Source organism: Oncorhynchus gorbuscha, linkage group LG02 (assembly GCF_021184085.1).
Source record: "Oncorhynchus gorbuscha isolate QuinsamMale2020 ecotype Even-year linkage group LG02, OgorEven_v1.0, whole genome shotgun sequence".
Lineage (NCBI taxonomy): Eukaryota > Metazoa > Chordata > Actinopteri > Salmoniformes > Salmonidae > Oncorhynchus > Oncorhynchus gorbuscha.
Window position 1 is genome coordinate 50,330,878 of NC_060174.1, and position 14,467 is coordinate 50,345,344.

The 14,467-nt window shown below is 42.3% G+C and overlaps 2 protein-coding genes across 5 annotated transcripts in view; both read left to right on the forward strand.

Moving 5' to 3' along the window:
* The first annotated feature begins 4,918 nt into the window (after nucleotides 1–4,918).
* Nucleotides 4,919–12,100, forward strand: LOC123990330 (mucin-5AC-like). Its single transcript, XM_046290919.1, has 5 exons — nucleotides 4,919–5,052; nucleotides 5,670–6,074; nucleotides 9,385–10,769; nucleotides 10,975–11,081; nucleotides 11,398–12,100. The coding sequence occupies exons 1-5, from the start codon at nucleotides 5,001–5,003 to the stop codon at nucleotides 12,098–12,100; spliced, it is 2,652 nt and encodes an 883-aa protein (XP_046146875.1). The 5' UTR covers nucleotides 4,919–5,000.
* Nucleotides 12,101–12,516: 416 nt separating this feature from the next.
* Nucleotides 12,517–14,467, forward strand: part of LOC124003874 (fibroblast growth factor receptor substrate 2-like) — a 47,860-nt gene continuing 45,909 nt past the window's right edge. For 3 of the 4 annotated variants that reach the window (XR_006833281.1, XM_046312503.1, XM_046312515.1), the window contains exons 1-2: nucleotides 12,517–13,047; nucleotides 13,141–13,417. Coding sequence is in view for 3 of the 4 variants with exons in the window: in XM_046312503.1 (XP_046168459.1) it covers nucleotides 12,991–13,047; nucleotides 13,141–13,417 (334 nt within the window). In the remaining variant the exon portion in view is untranslated. Of the gene's footprint in view, nucleotides 13,058–13,140; nucleotides 13,418–14,467 lie in introns of all 4 variants that reach the window. The other variant, XM_046312522.1, reaches the window with a different exon arrangement.

A 14,467-nucleotide genomic window follows, 5' to 3' on the forward strand; every position in this document is an offset into this window, starting at 1 on the left:
TGACACTCACCGGGACTCCATCACCTCCTTGATTATCTTCCCTATATCTGTCACTCCCTTGGTTCTTTCCTCAGGTGTTATTGACTCTGTTTTCACGTCTGTGCGTTGTTTGTGTTACGTGTTTATTGTTTAATTTATTTATTAAAACACTCACTCCCTGAACTCAATTCCTGACTCTCAGTGCACTCGTTACATGTATACTGTACCTAAGAAAGCAATACTAAGTGTATGTTGTGTAGTAAGATATTAGAAACCCATGTGCTGCACCATGATAATTTGGTCAATTTACCCCTCCTAATTTCGCCTACTATTCTAACTTGGTGGAGCACATGTAGCCTATAGTCTGTTTTTAGAGAAATGTAATCATTAAATATTGTAAGAGCTTTCATTATCTGCTTATATGCCCACTTTATTTATCATACAGTTCTGACTTGGTGTGCAGGGAGAATACTGTAAGAACGGCCCACGTTCTGAATTCTGTCGCTGTACATTTCAAAAGTACTGAACAAATAATTATTGACTACATCCATTCTAGCTCGCTCATTACGGTCTTAATCGAAATTATGGTTTGCCTCTTATCCACTCGTCGTCCCCTTATGCCATCGTTTGTACATCTCAATTTGTCATTAGAAACTACATTTTTTAAGCAAGTCAGCACATATCAGCTATGCTTTTTTTAAAGGCAGTAAATGAGGCTGAATGAACTGTTCCGCTGCCAGACAAGGCTCCGCTGATAGCCAGGTGTAGCATTAGTCAGGTGTTGGAACTGCTGTTGGGACAGCTTCATGTAGGCCCTAGCAGTTTGTGGTCACTGTTTGTCACCATTATAGTGCAATTAATGGATTGTTTAGTGTAGTGTTGTGTAGTGGCTTTGCTGACATGCATCCCATTTTTTGCCCCACCAAGATTTACATGCTAAAATTGCCACTGATATTTAGGTATTAATGCACCGTTGGAGCTAAAAACATAAGCAATTCGCTGCACCTGCACACTCCTTGACGTTTTCCACATTTTGTTGTGTTAGACTGAATTTAAAATTGTTTACAGCAACATTTTTTTGTAAATGGTCTATGCACAATGTCAAAGTGGAATTATGTTTTTCAAAGTGTCTTAAGTCAATAAGTATTCAACCCCTTTTATGGCAAGCCTAAATAAGTTCAGGAGTAAAAATATGTTGTAGGAACTCACTCTGTGTGCAATAGTGTTTAACATGATTATTGAATTACCACCTCATCTCTGATCTTTTTTAAACACAGACTCAACCACAAAGACCAGGGAAGTTTTCCAATGCCTCACAATGGCACCTGTTGGTAGATGGGTAAAAAATAAAGTAAAAAGCAGACACTGAATATCCCTTTGAGCATGGTGAAGTTATTACACTTTGGATTTAGTCACTACAAAGTGTCACGAATATCACCGAAGGTGGCTCCCCTTCCTGTTCGGGTGGCGCTTGGCGGTCGTCGTCGCCGGTCTACTAGCTGCCACCGATCCCTTTTTCCTTTTCGTTTGTTTTGGTCTAATTGTTTTCACCTGTTCCTTGTTGGAGTTTTGGGGTTTAAGTTTGTTTAGCCCGCTTGTGTTTGTGCGGGCTTGTTGTCATTGTACGTTGGAGGTGTATTGTTCATTTTGGGTTTTCGCCGTCCGGTTTATGTAACAGTGGTCTTTTGGTTGTGTTGCGGATGTGTTTTGGCTTCACCCATTTTTGTACCTGTTTCTGTTTACTGTGGACATTAAAGCGTTTTTCCCCCGTGAAACTTCTGCTCTCTGCACCTGACTCCACACCCATCACTCTCCTGACATTACATAAAGATACAGACATATTTCTTAACTCAGTTGCCGGAGAGAAAGGAAACCGCTCAGGGACTTCACCATGAGGCCAATGGTGACTTTAAAACAGTTACATAGATTAATGGCGGTGATAGGAGAAAACTGAGGATGGATCAACAACATTGTAGTTACTCCACAAAACTAACTGACAGAGTGAAAAGAAGGAAGCCTGTTCAAAATACGAATATTTAAAATGCAAAGAAATGTACTATTGGTCCTGAATACAAAGTGTTATGTTGGCAAACCCATTAAAACACATTACTGTACCACTCTCCATATTTTCAAGCATAGTGGTGGCTGCATCATGTTATTATAAGGGCACAGGGCGAGACCCAGATGCAGATGGTTTGAGTATCCAAGGGGCAGTCAAGAGAAGGGTCGTGGACAGACAAAAGATCATAACACTGTCAGAGTCCAGGAGGTACAGAGTGGCAGGCAGGCTTGAGGTAAGGGCAGGCAGTATGGTCAGGCAGAAGGGTTCAGAGTCAGGGGAAGCAAGGGTCAAAACCGCGAGGACTAGGAAAAGAGAGATAAGAAAAAGCAGGAGCACGGGAAAAAACACACTGATTGACTTGACAAGACGAACTGGCACAGAGAGACAGGAAACACAGGGACAAATACACCAGGGAAAATAAGCGACACCTGGAGGGGGTGGAGACCATCATAAAGACAGGTGAAACAGATCAGGGCGTGACATTTATGGGTATGCTTGTAATCGTTAAAGACTGGGGAGTTTTTCAGGATAGAAATAAACGGGATGGAGCTAAGCTCAGGCAAAATCCTATCTTTAAACCTGGTTCAGTGCTTTCCACCAAACACTGGGAGATGAATTAACCTTTCAGCAAGACAATAACCTAAAACACAAGGCCAAATCTACATTCAAGTTGCTTACCAAGATGACAGTGAATGTTCCTTAGCGGCCAAGTTACAGTTTTGACTTAAATCTGCTTGAAAGTCTATGGCAAGACCTGAAAATGGTTGTCTAGGAATGATCAACAACCAATTTGACAGAGCTTGAACAATTCCGAAAAGTGGGCAAATGTTTCACAATCCAGGTTCGGAAAGCTCTTAGAGATTTACTCAGGAAGACTTGCAGCTGTAATCGCTGCCAAAAGTGATTCTAACATACAGTTGGGAGAACAAGTATTTGATACACTGCCAATTTTGCAGGTTTTCCTACTTACAAAGCATGTAGAGGTCAGTAAGTTTCGTCATAGGTACACTTCAACTGTGAGAGATGGAATCTAAAACAAAAATTCAGAAAATCACATTGTATTATTTTTAAGTAATTAATTTGCATTTTATTGCATGACACAAGTATTTGATCACCTACCAACCAGTAAGAATCCCGGCTCTCACAGACCTGTTAGTTTTTCTTTAAGAAGCCGTCCTGTTCTCCACTCATTACCTATATTAACTGCACCTGTTTGAACTCGTTACCTGTATAAAAGACACCTGTCCACACAGACCAGAGAGCTGTGTAAGGACCAGAGAGCTGTGTAAGGACATCAGGGATATAATTGTAGACCTGCACAAGGCTGGGATGGGCTACAGGACAATAGGCAAGCAGCTTGCTGAGAAGGCAACAACTGTTGGCGCAATTATTAGAAAATGGAAGAAGTTCAAGATGACGGTCAATCATCCTCGGTCTGGGGCTCCAAGAAAGATCTCACCTCGTGGGGCATCAATGATCACGAGGAAGGTGAGGGATCAGCCCAGAACTACACGGCAGGACCTGGTCAATGACCTGAAGAGAGCTGGGATCACAGTCTCAAAGGAAACCATTAGTAACACACTACGCCGTCATGGATTAAAATCCTGCAGCGCATGCAAGGTCCCCTTGCTCAAGCCAGCGCATGTCCAGGCCCGTCTGAAGTTTGCCAATGACCATCTGGATGATCCAGAGGAGGAAAGGGAGAAGGTCATCTGGTCTGATGAGACAAAAATAGAGCTTTCTGGTCTAAACTCCACTTGCCGTGTTTGGAGGAAGAAGAAGGATAAGTACAACCCCAAGAACACCATCCCAACCATGAAGCATGGAGGTGGAAACATCATTCTCCGGGGATGCTTTTCTGCAAAGGGGACAGGACGGCTGCACCGTATTGAGGGGAGGATGGATGGGGCCTTGTATCGTGAAATCTTGGCCAACAACCTCATTCCCTCAGTAAGAGCATTGAATATGGGTCGTGGCTGGGTCTTCCAGCATGACAACGACCAGAAACACACAGCCAGGGCAACTAAGGAGTGGCTCCGTAAGAAGCATCTCAAGGTCCTAGAGTGGCCTAGCCAGTCTCCAGACCGGAACCCAATAGAAAATCATTGGAGGGAGCTGAAAGTCCGTATTGCCATGCGACAGCCCCGAAACCTGAAGGATCTGGTCAAGAACTACAGGAAACATATGATCTCTGTAATTGCAAACAAAGGTTTCTGTACCAAATATTAAGTTCTGCTTTTCTGATGTATCAAATACTTATGTCATGAAATAAAATGCAAATGAATTACTTAAAAATCATACATTGTGATTTTCTGGATTTTTGTATTAGATTCCGTCTCTCACAGTTGAAGTGTACCTATGATAAAAAAAATGCCAGACCTCTACATGCTTTGTAAGTAGGAAAACCTGCTAAATCGGCAGTGTATCAAATACTTGTTCTCCCCACTGTATATTGACTCTGGTTTGAATATATATCTCATCAAGATATATTAGTGTTAATTTTTTTAAATTACAAACATTTGAATTTTTCCTCCCCTTTGACAATGTACAGTATTTTGTGTAGATTGTTGACCAAAAGTGCGAATTAAATTAATTTTAATCCTACTTTGTAACACAACAGAATATGGAAAAAGTCCAAGCATGTAAATACTTTCTGAAAGCCCTGTATCTCTATGCAGCCAATAAAATGTGAATTGATTCGATAAACCGGTGTCCCCTCATTGCGTTTGTTTTGCCTTCTATCTGAACACTTGAACATCTGTGATGTTCTTTGGAATTTCCGATAAAACAGCATTTCCCTGTCAATGTCCAGTGCTGACGGTTACTTTACTATGAAACAATTGAATAGAAGGAAACACAAGTCACTGACTTTTTCCTCCCCAGAAGGACACTTCCCTTTGACGCCTCAGCTCATCTGAATCTACCGGACGAGTCAAACCATTACGAGTTGTAGACAAAAATGGATACTTTGTTTTTCCTTATATTTATACTTTTTCGATGTACTTCGTCAAGTAAGTAGACTAACTTTTAAAGTGTGAAGATGTCGGTTAATTTACTTGCTTATTATTAGAGTAATAACTTTATTGTGCGTAGGCCTGAAGATATATTAACAACGGACACTTTAGTTAATCCTTATCTATACAGGGAAGCCAGGCAGTGAAAGAATGTTTGAGGTTATTTCAAATATTATGATCAAAGTAGTATCTCACTGTAACAATAAATAGTTCATTTTTTGGCAAAGAAAATACGTATTTCATTTTATATTGACCATCGTATACTATTTTACAAGTAGCCTAATAAAATAAATACAATTTAAATTCACCCTGTAGGTTTGAGATGTGGATAATTAATGAATAATAAATTATGTCAGTCACAAATTACTTTCACCTGATTTATTTAGCAACACCTAAAGAAAATTCCGAGCGTAAACATGTAGGCTTTTCTAGGCCGTAGCTATGTGAGAAATGTTTGGATTTATGCATTAAAAAAACGACATTACTAACCTGCTTTCAAAATAATAATAATAATGTGGATCTTAATTCGTTTTTGGAACATTAGACCTTCAGTCTTTCAATGATTGTTAGTCTCCACACCATTAATTCACCTTCAATTTGCATCTTCCATTTAGACAGTTTCCTTATTGTGCACACCCCAAAGAAACTGTGCCTGTCTACCCACAAATCGACCGTTATCCTTGGAAAATGCAATGTCGCCAGTCCCTATCAACAATGGGAATGGACGAACGATATGAAGTTGCATCACACGCAGTCGTCGAAGTGTCTCTGGGCCAACACGAGCAGTGCGATACCTCTGCACGCTCGCCTGGCCTCAATCATCAACTGTGACAGCGCACATGCCTGGAAATGTTACGACAAACAGGGTACTTTCGGTTTAGCGAAGGAGCCCATGTACCTGAAGAAACAAGGTACACGCGTTGTGATTAGAGGAGATCCGAGGTATTCAAACTGGACAAAGCACGAAGAAGTCGACTCTGGAGGAGGACAGGTGATGACACATTTATGCTCGCGTAAAGGTGAGTGGTCTATTGAGGAATTACCGGGCTAGGCCCTCTGTGTTTAGTTTACGTTCCACTGATTAAATTAGGTGTACCAGTCATATAGGCCTACACTGTTTAAATATATTTGTGTATATGGCTTTGGGCTATCCCTTCGTTTGCATTCAGCGAATTATTTATGCATTTATTTCGGCTATTTGAAATGTTTATAGCCTCATAGTCACATTTATTTATGTGTATTCAACTACCTTACATACATTATCAGTAATAGTAGCCTTGAACTTTATGGCTATTTAAAATTTGATAAGAAAACATAATCATGTAAAATGATAAGGCCCGACCACAGAATAGTATCCTATCTCTATGGGCCCAACAAACCCATTATGACTTAAATGACCTCGTTTTTCTTTTTAAACCAGGGAAAAGAGAATAATCACACAGACCAAATCTGTAGCTAAATTACTCCAAACTACTCCACACCATGTCAATTTTGGACTCGTCTGACATTGGTCTGGTGTGAGTGCATGAGGAAAAGCAGAGGATGACACTCTTGATACTGACTTCCCCTGCACATGGTTGTCCAGTTCTATCAGCTCACTCAGTCAGGAAGAACGTCAATGTTCTTCCTGTGACAATATGGCCATTCGGGGAAATATGAGTGTTTCTCTAAGTCACATTTGATGTAAAATACATGCCACAATGTAACTGGCATTGTTTAATGTTTATTTACACAATGTTCATTCAGGCCACCTGTTATTACAACCATGCATGAAACCAATAGGGGAGAGTGGGGTGTAATATTATAGGTAGTTCTCTCTCACAAATATATCTACATATATTTCAGGATGTTGTGTATGCCTGGAAATAAATCAGAACTTATGTAAATATTACGGTTTTGAAAACATAGCTTGTCCAAAAAAAAGTGGTCTCTTGGCACAACTTAGCCTGGGTAATTTTTTTAAACACTTATGTATTAGTTCCAAGTAGGGCTTGGCTGTTTGGCTGTTTTTTCAACCATTCCTGGGTTTTTCTTTATTTCAAAATGTTGGGATCACTGGTATTGGGGTAGAGGTAATCTCAGAGCTATAGCGCAGTACTGAGCTCCAAAACCAGGCAATGATACAAGGTGCATGTTACATTTAACAAACAGGCCTGTGATATTTTTAGGGTCGGTATCAGGTAAGTTGAGCCACGGGACAGGGTAAGTTAAGCCACGGGACAGGGTAAGTTAAGCCACGGGACAGGGTAAGTTGAGCCACGGGACAGGGCAAGTTGAGCCACGGGACAGGGCAAGTTAAGCCACGGGACAGGGTAAATTAAGCCACGGGACAGGGTAAGTTGAGCCACGGGACAGGGTAAGTTGAGCCACGGGACAGGGTAAGTTAAGCCACGGGACAGGGTAAGTTGAGCCACGGGACAGGGTAAGTTGAGCCACGGGACAGGGTAAGTTGAGCCACGGGACAGGGTAAGTTGAGCCACGGGACAGGGCAAGTTGAGCCACGGGACAGGGCAAGTTAAGCCACGGGACAGGGTAAATTAAGCCACGGGACAGGGTAAGTTGAGCCACGGGACAGGGTAAGTTGAGCCACGGGACAGGGTAAGTTAAGCCACGGGAGTAAGTTGAGCCACGGGACAGGGTAAGTTGAGCCACGGGACACGGGACAGGGTAAGTTGAGCCACGGGACAGGGTAAGTTGAGCCACGGGACAGGGTAAGTTAAGCCACGGGACAGGGTAAGTTGAGCCACGGGACAGGGTAAGTTGAGCCACGGGACAGGGTAAGTTGAGCCACGGGACAGGGTAAGTTGAGCCACGGGACAGGGTAAGTTAAGCCACGGGACAGGGTAAGTTGAGCCACGGGACAGGGTAAGTTGAGCCACGGGACAGGGTAAGTTGAGCCACGGGACAGGGTAAGTTAAGTCACCTACAAGTGTCTGTACTGAATGAAACATTTTTATTTGATTTAAACTTGACCTAAATAGGCAAGTCAGTTTAAGAACAAATTCTTATTTACAATGACGGCCTACCAAAAGGCAAAAGGTCTCCTGCGGGGATGGGGATTCAAAAATAAATAAATATAGGACATAACACACATCATGACAAGAGAGACAACACAACACTACATAAAGAGAGACCTAAAACAACAACATAGCATGGTAGCAACATATGACAGCACAACATGGTTGTAATACAACATGACAACAACATGGTAGCAACACAACATGGCAGCAGCACAACATGGTAGCAGCATAAAACAGGGTACTGCTTAGCCGGCCCACAAGAATGTAATGGTCTACCATATCAAATGCTTTGGCCAAGTCAATAAAAATAGCAGCACAACATTGCTTAGACTCAAGGGCAATGGTGACATCATTGAGGACCTTTAAGGTTGCATTGACACATCTATAACCTGAGCAGAAACCAGATTGCATACCAGAGAGAATACTATAGACATCAAGAAAGCCAGTCAATTGATTTACCACTACCTTTTTAAAATGATTTCTATCTTTATTTCTCAAACACAAGTCAACACAATCACAATCACTTTCTTGTATTTGAATAATCTAAGCATAATTTAACAGTCTTAAAACCTAACAAACACTTTGTACTTTTGTTTTAAACTTTTAAAATAGGCCAGGCCCTGTTGTTACCTCATATCCCAGCGATAAACGCCTGGGAAGAAAACACTTAAATTTGCTCAACTTTCCGCAAGGTAAACATTTTGACTATATTAGCTAACACAGCTACAAGGATGCACTTTCATGCTCCACCTCATTTTGAAGCTTATAGAGACCCCAACTAATGTATAGAACAATCTTAAAATGATCTACTTTGGTTTAGATACAAGCATCATGAAACCTATAACACAATATATTCATTTGACTTGGTGAAAATCCATGTGGTTTCTACCTTCACAGACTCCATGAAATGATGACCTGATCCGAAATATTGGTCAAATTATTAATTTTGTGTATGGTTTCCTAGAAACAAGGGTAACTCAACTTATCACACTCTCTCCTACCCATCTATTTATTTCAAGTACCTTTGTTATGTTAAAAGATGAATAACATGATAATAAACCATCTATTACCACGTTATTTAAAGAGCATTTAGCATTTCACTCAGGAAGCAACACCCACATCAAAGCACAGAGGTGTCAGGAACTGAGGGGGAAATTCTTTAATTTCCCTTTCAAGAACACCTGGGCTGGGTGAGAGTTATTACATATGCAATGCATACAGTATCTTGAATTTATTTCAATGCTATTTTCTGATATTATTACAACCATCTGTATCTACCTCTAGTCACAATAACCCCTCTTTCTTCTAGGGTCCACCACCATCTCAACCACCAGAATGTATTCATCCACGCACAAACCGGTGGCATACACCAGCACTGTCCACGCCATCCCAACGGCCCCTGTAACAGCCATAAACACTCACTCTTCATCAAACGCTATGAGCACCCATAGGAGGACCACCCGTCAGATCTCTACGTTAAGAGTTCCCATCACAACGCCCAACAATGCGGTGACCTATGAGTCTATGGTGGCAACGCACACTTATGACCTCGTCAAGACTCAGACGATGGGTTTCATTCCCAGGTCCGTCTCAACGGTCATCACGGCATCTGGGACAGCTCTCAGCGACAGCCATGATTTTATCTGGTCCAGTCCTGCTTTGTCCACAACTGACTCTGCCATGGACGAAACGGTGAACGCTGCCACCGAAAATGCCCTCCTCGACTCGAGGAACGGAGCCAAGATTCCATCAGTAAACCGAGCAACTTCCAGTTCCACACCCCCTAATGTAGATGAGCTGGTGTCAACTGCCTCTACCACTACTGTGGTTTCCTCTACAATTTCCTCATTGCCCAACTCAAGTGCTCTGACTGATTCACCATCCACTTCTGCATCCGTAGTCGTTACCTCTGATGCTAAAGTCCCAACTTCTGTTGCTTTAACTACCCCTACCCCTGATTCCATCTCTAATTCTTCTGCTACCACCACACCTACCGATACCACAACATTGTCCACAACTAGGAAAGTACCCCCCAGAAAGACTGTCGTTCCATCTACAACCAAAACCACAACAATGCAGACTACAACAACCGCTGCCCCTCCTACTCCTACTACTTCTGCTGTCGGCCAAACCACTATGACTACATCAAATCCCATTATAAAAGTAGCCTCACCCACAACCGCCATAGCCTCACCCACAATAACTTCCACTCTGCCCACAACCTCCTCAGCTCCACCAACAACATCTTCAACTTCACCCATAACATTTTCAACAATAAAGATTACAGCTAAAACCACAAAGAAAATAGCCCCACCCACAACCTTCACAGCCCCACCCACAATAACTTCAACTCTGCCCACAACCTCCTCAGCTCCACCAACAACATCTTCAACTTCGCCCATAATCTCTTCAACTTCACCCACAACCCCTCCAATAACATCTACAAATGCCCCACCCATGACCACTACAATGCCTCCCACAACTACAACAAACCTGCCCACAACTACCAAGACTTTGGCCACAACTACCGTAACCACAACTACTGCAACCACATCCACAACTACCGCAACCACACCCACAATTACCGCAACCACACCCACAACTCCAGCAACCACACCAACCACACCCACAACTACTACAACCACACCCACAACTACCACACCCACAACTACTACAACCACACCCACAACTACCGTAACCACAACTACTGCAACCACACACACAACTACTGCAACCACACCCACAACTACCACACCCACAACTACTACAACCACACCCACAACTACTACAACCACACCCCTAACTAACACACCCACAGCTACTACAACCACACCCACAACTACCAAAACCACAACTACCACATCCACTTCAACCACAACCACTCCCACCACAACCATAGCTCCACTCACAACTACCAAAACCACACCCACAACTACCAAAACCACACCCACTTCTACTACAACCACACCTACTACTACCACCACAACCACACCCACCACAACCATAGCTCCCCTCACAACTACTACAACCACACCCCCAACTACCAAAACCACACCCACAACTACCACTTCTACCACAACCACACCTACTACCACAACCACTCCCACTACAACCATAGCTCCACTCACAACTACCACAACCACACCCACTTCTACCAAAACCACACCCACAACTACCACACCCACTTCTACCACAACAACAACCACACCCACTACTACCACAACCACACCCACAACTACCACAACCACACCCACAACTACTACAACCACACCCACAACTACCAAAACCACACCCACTTCTACCACAACCACAACAACCATAGCTCCACTCACAACTACCACAACCACACCCCCACTCACCACAACCGCACCTACCACAACCACACACCCAACTACCACAGCCACACCCACAACTACCAAAACCACACCCACTTCTACTACAACCACACCTACTACTACCACCACAACCACACCCACCACAACCATAGCTCCACTCACAACTACTACAACCACACCCCCAACTACCAAAACCACACCAACAACTACCACTTCTACCACAACCACACCTACTACCACTCCCACTACAACCATAGCTCCACTCACAACTACCACAACCACACCCACAACTACCACACCTACTTCTACCACAACAACAACCACACCCACTACTACCACAACCACACCCCCAACTACCACACCCACAACTACTACAACCACACCCACAACTACCAAAACCTCACCAACTTCTACCACAACCACAACCACACCCACTACAACCATAGCTCCACTCACAACTACCACAACCACACCCCCACTCACCACAACCACACCCCCAACTACCACAGCCACACCCACAACTACTACAACTACAACCACAACTACCACACCCACTTCTACCACAACCACAACCACACCCACTACTACCACAACTACCACAGCCCCACCCACAACAGCTACAGCTCCAACAACAACTACTACAGTACAGACTACGACCACAGAGTTGACCACCACCCCACAGGTGAGTGATGATGACAGTCACTTGAAATGAACATTTAAATTGATTTAGCATTTGTGAAATTCCATAAAGAATGTTCAAGATCATATTTGCATACAGATTTGGACAAAGGACATTAAAAGGCTGTGAAGCTTTGCACAAACCTGAAAGAAGGGCTATGGTAATGGATAACAGTAATATAGAATATAGACACATCCAAAAAGTATTTAAAGAGAGAACATTCAACAAACAAAAAAGTAGGCTATGAAATACAACCGTGCCATGCCAACTTTTAGCCTGCTGTATCCTATGGGTGTTAGTTTAGATGGGCCATTAAGGTCTTCAGAAAGAGAAAGTCCAAGGCCAGCAGGAAGGAAAGAAGGGTGTGGTGGGGCAAGAGGAGGGGAGACTGCTCAAGGTGCTGTTGTCCAGATAAGTGAAACTTAGGGCTGTGAGAAATACAGTAGGCTATTTGATTAGAACTTGTATGAATTTATAGACAGTTTATAGACAGAGGGCTGAAGTGGATGCTTTGATATGGAATACATTTCCTGAGCACTCTGTCTACCTCACGCCAGTGATGGTGCAACCTGAGCCTTGAGGAATGGTGTAGGAAAAGTATTTAGCCTAGAGATTTATTTCATTTATTTAACCTTTATTTAACTAGGCAAGTCAACCTAGAGTCAGCCTAGAGATTGAAAGGGATGAGGTGGTAGCACGGGAAGAGACTGCGTCGTCGAAAGAGATGCCACGCTTTGTTAGGCGCGTACCACTACTGTAACGCCTCCAACATGCCATTGTGAAATTCTGAATATAATTATACATTGTTATTTTATGGACCGATTATGACAACCAATGTTGAAATATATTTTATATTTCTTCTATTATTTATTGACCTAACATATCTAAATCAGCGTTCGCAATGTTTAGATGTTCGACTGTTATTTTGATACTTTGTTTACGGTGGAGTTGTGTCAAGGTGAGTCATGGTGAGTCATGGTTAAAGTACATTTAAAATGGTTCATTCGTTTCCACCTGTAGCATACCCGTTGTCTCTTTTTGTTCCTTTCAGGTCGAGACCACAAAGGCAGTAAGGTGTTCATTTAACCTGACAAAAACCAGCGCCAATACGGATTCTATTGCACTGGAATTGATAACAACAGGAGAAGCGTGTAACTTCACCGTGTTTTATGAGACTAGTCGGTCCGACATAACGGATTGTTATCAACATGGGGAGTACACTAATGTGTATATCTGCGATATAAGGGATTTGGAACCAGGAACATTACACCAATTCGAAGTTATATCGAAGAATGATGGAGAGAGGGTCAACGTATCAGTGCGCACAGGTAAGCGTTTCAAATCTAAATTCGTTTCTATTCTAATCTATTTTTAACCTAATCAATAATATTATATTCCAAAAGTATATTAGACTGTTATATTGACTTTAATTCATATCAAACGTGCTACCGATATCTGATGTAAAAATATTTTCCAGTATCAGACAATATATGTTTTTCTGTTTATTATACTTATATTTTGAACCATGACATTCGATTGATTATTTTTCGTAAAAAATATCATAACCCCTTCAGAAGATTAGGTGAATGACTCATGACACATTATGACAGAAAAAGTTCTATCATTTATTGAATATATCTTTGAATCTCTGAGGGCTCATGAAGGCTCTCTCTCTCTCTCTGTTGGCGTTTAATTCCACAAAAACATTTGGAATTTTGCATATGTATCATTTTACACTTTTGCAGTAATATTTGACCTATAGGGAAAGGGCTTGAAATAGTATATGTTTATTCAGGATATCATATCCTTTTTCATTATTCGATTTATGGTTACAGTATTGATTCTTTTTTTGTGCACAACATGGCACTGATTGTGAATAGATTCTGTGCACCACATTGAAGAACATAGAGAATAGATAACTTTTGTGCCGACACCTCCTGAAGTCCAGTAGGTACACTTTATCCCACTGTACCTTAGTACAATCCTTTGCACATTGTCAAGGCCACAACCTTAGAATGTCCTTTCAAGAACCACTCTGGTCAGTGGTCTCAAAGCTCTAGATTAGAACCCTGTAAATTCTGGAACACAGCTCCAATCATCTAAAGTTGTTGAGGCAGAGGTCAGTAACAACGCAGAGCATCGTGTTTGTTTCCAGACATATCTCCCTCTCCCCAGAGCCACATCCCGTCAAGCATTGTTTCTTTGTACTAATGGATACAGGAGGTCTCCATGTTTTCTTTTCATGGCACAGATAGATTACACTCAGAGTACACTTCACATCTTTGCGTTGAAAGTGTGCCCAAGTTTTTTTCTCTGGTCCTTGTGAGTGGACCACAACGTTTCCATTTTTGACAGTAGCTTACGAAGGATGAAATCCT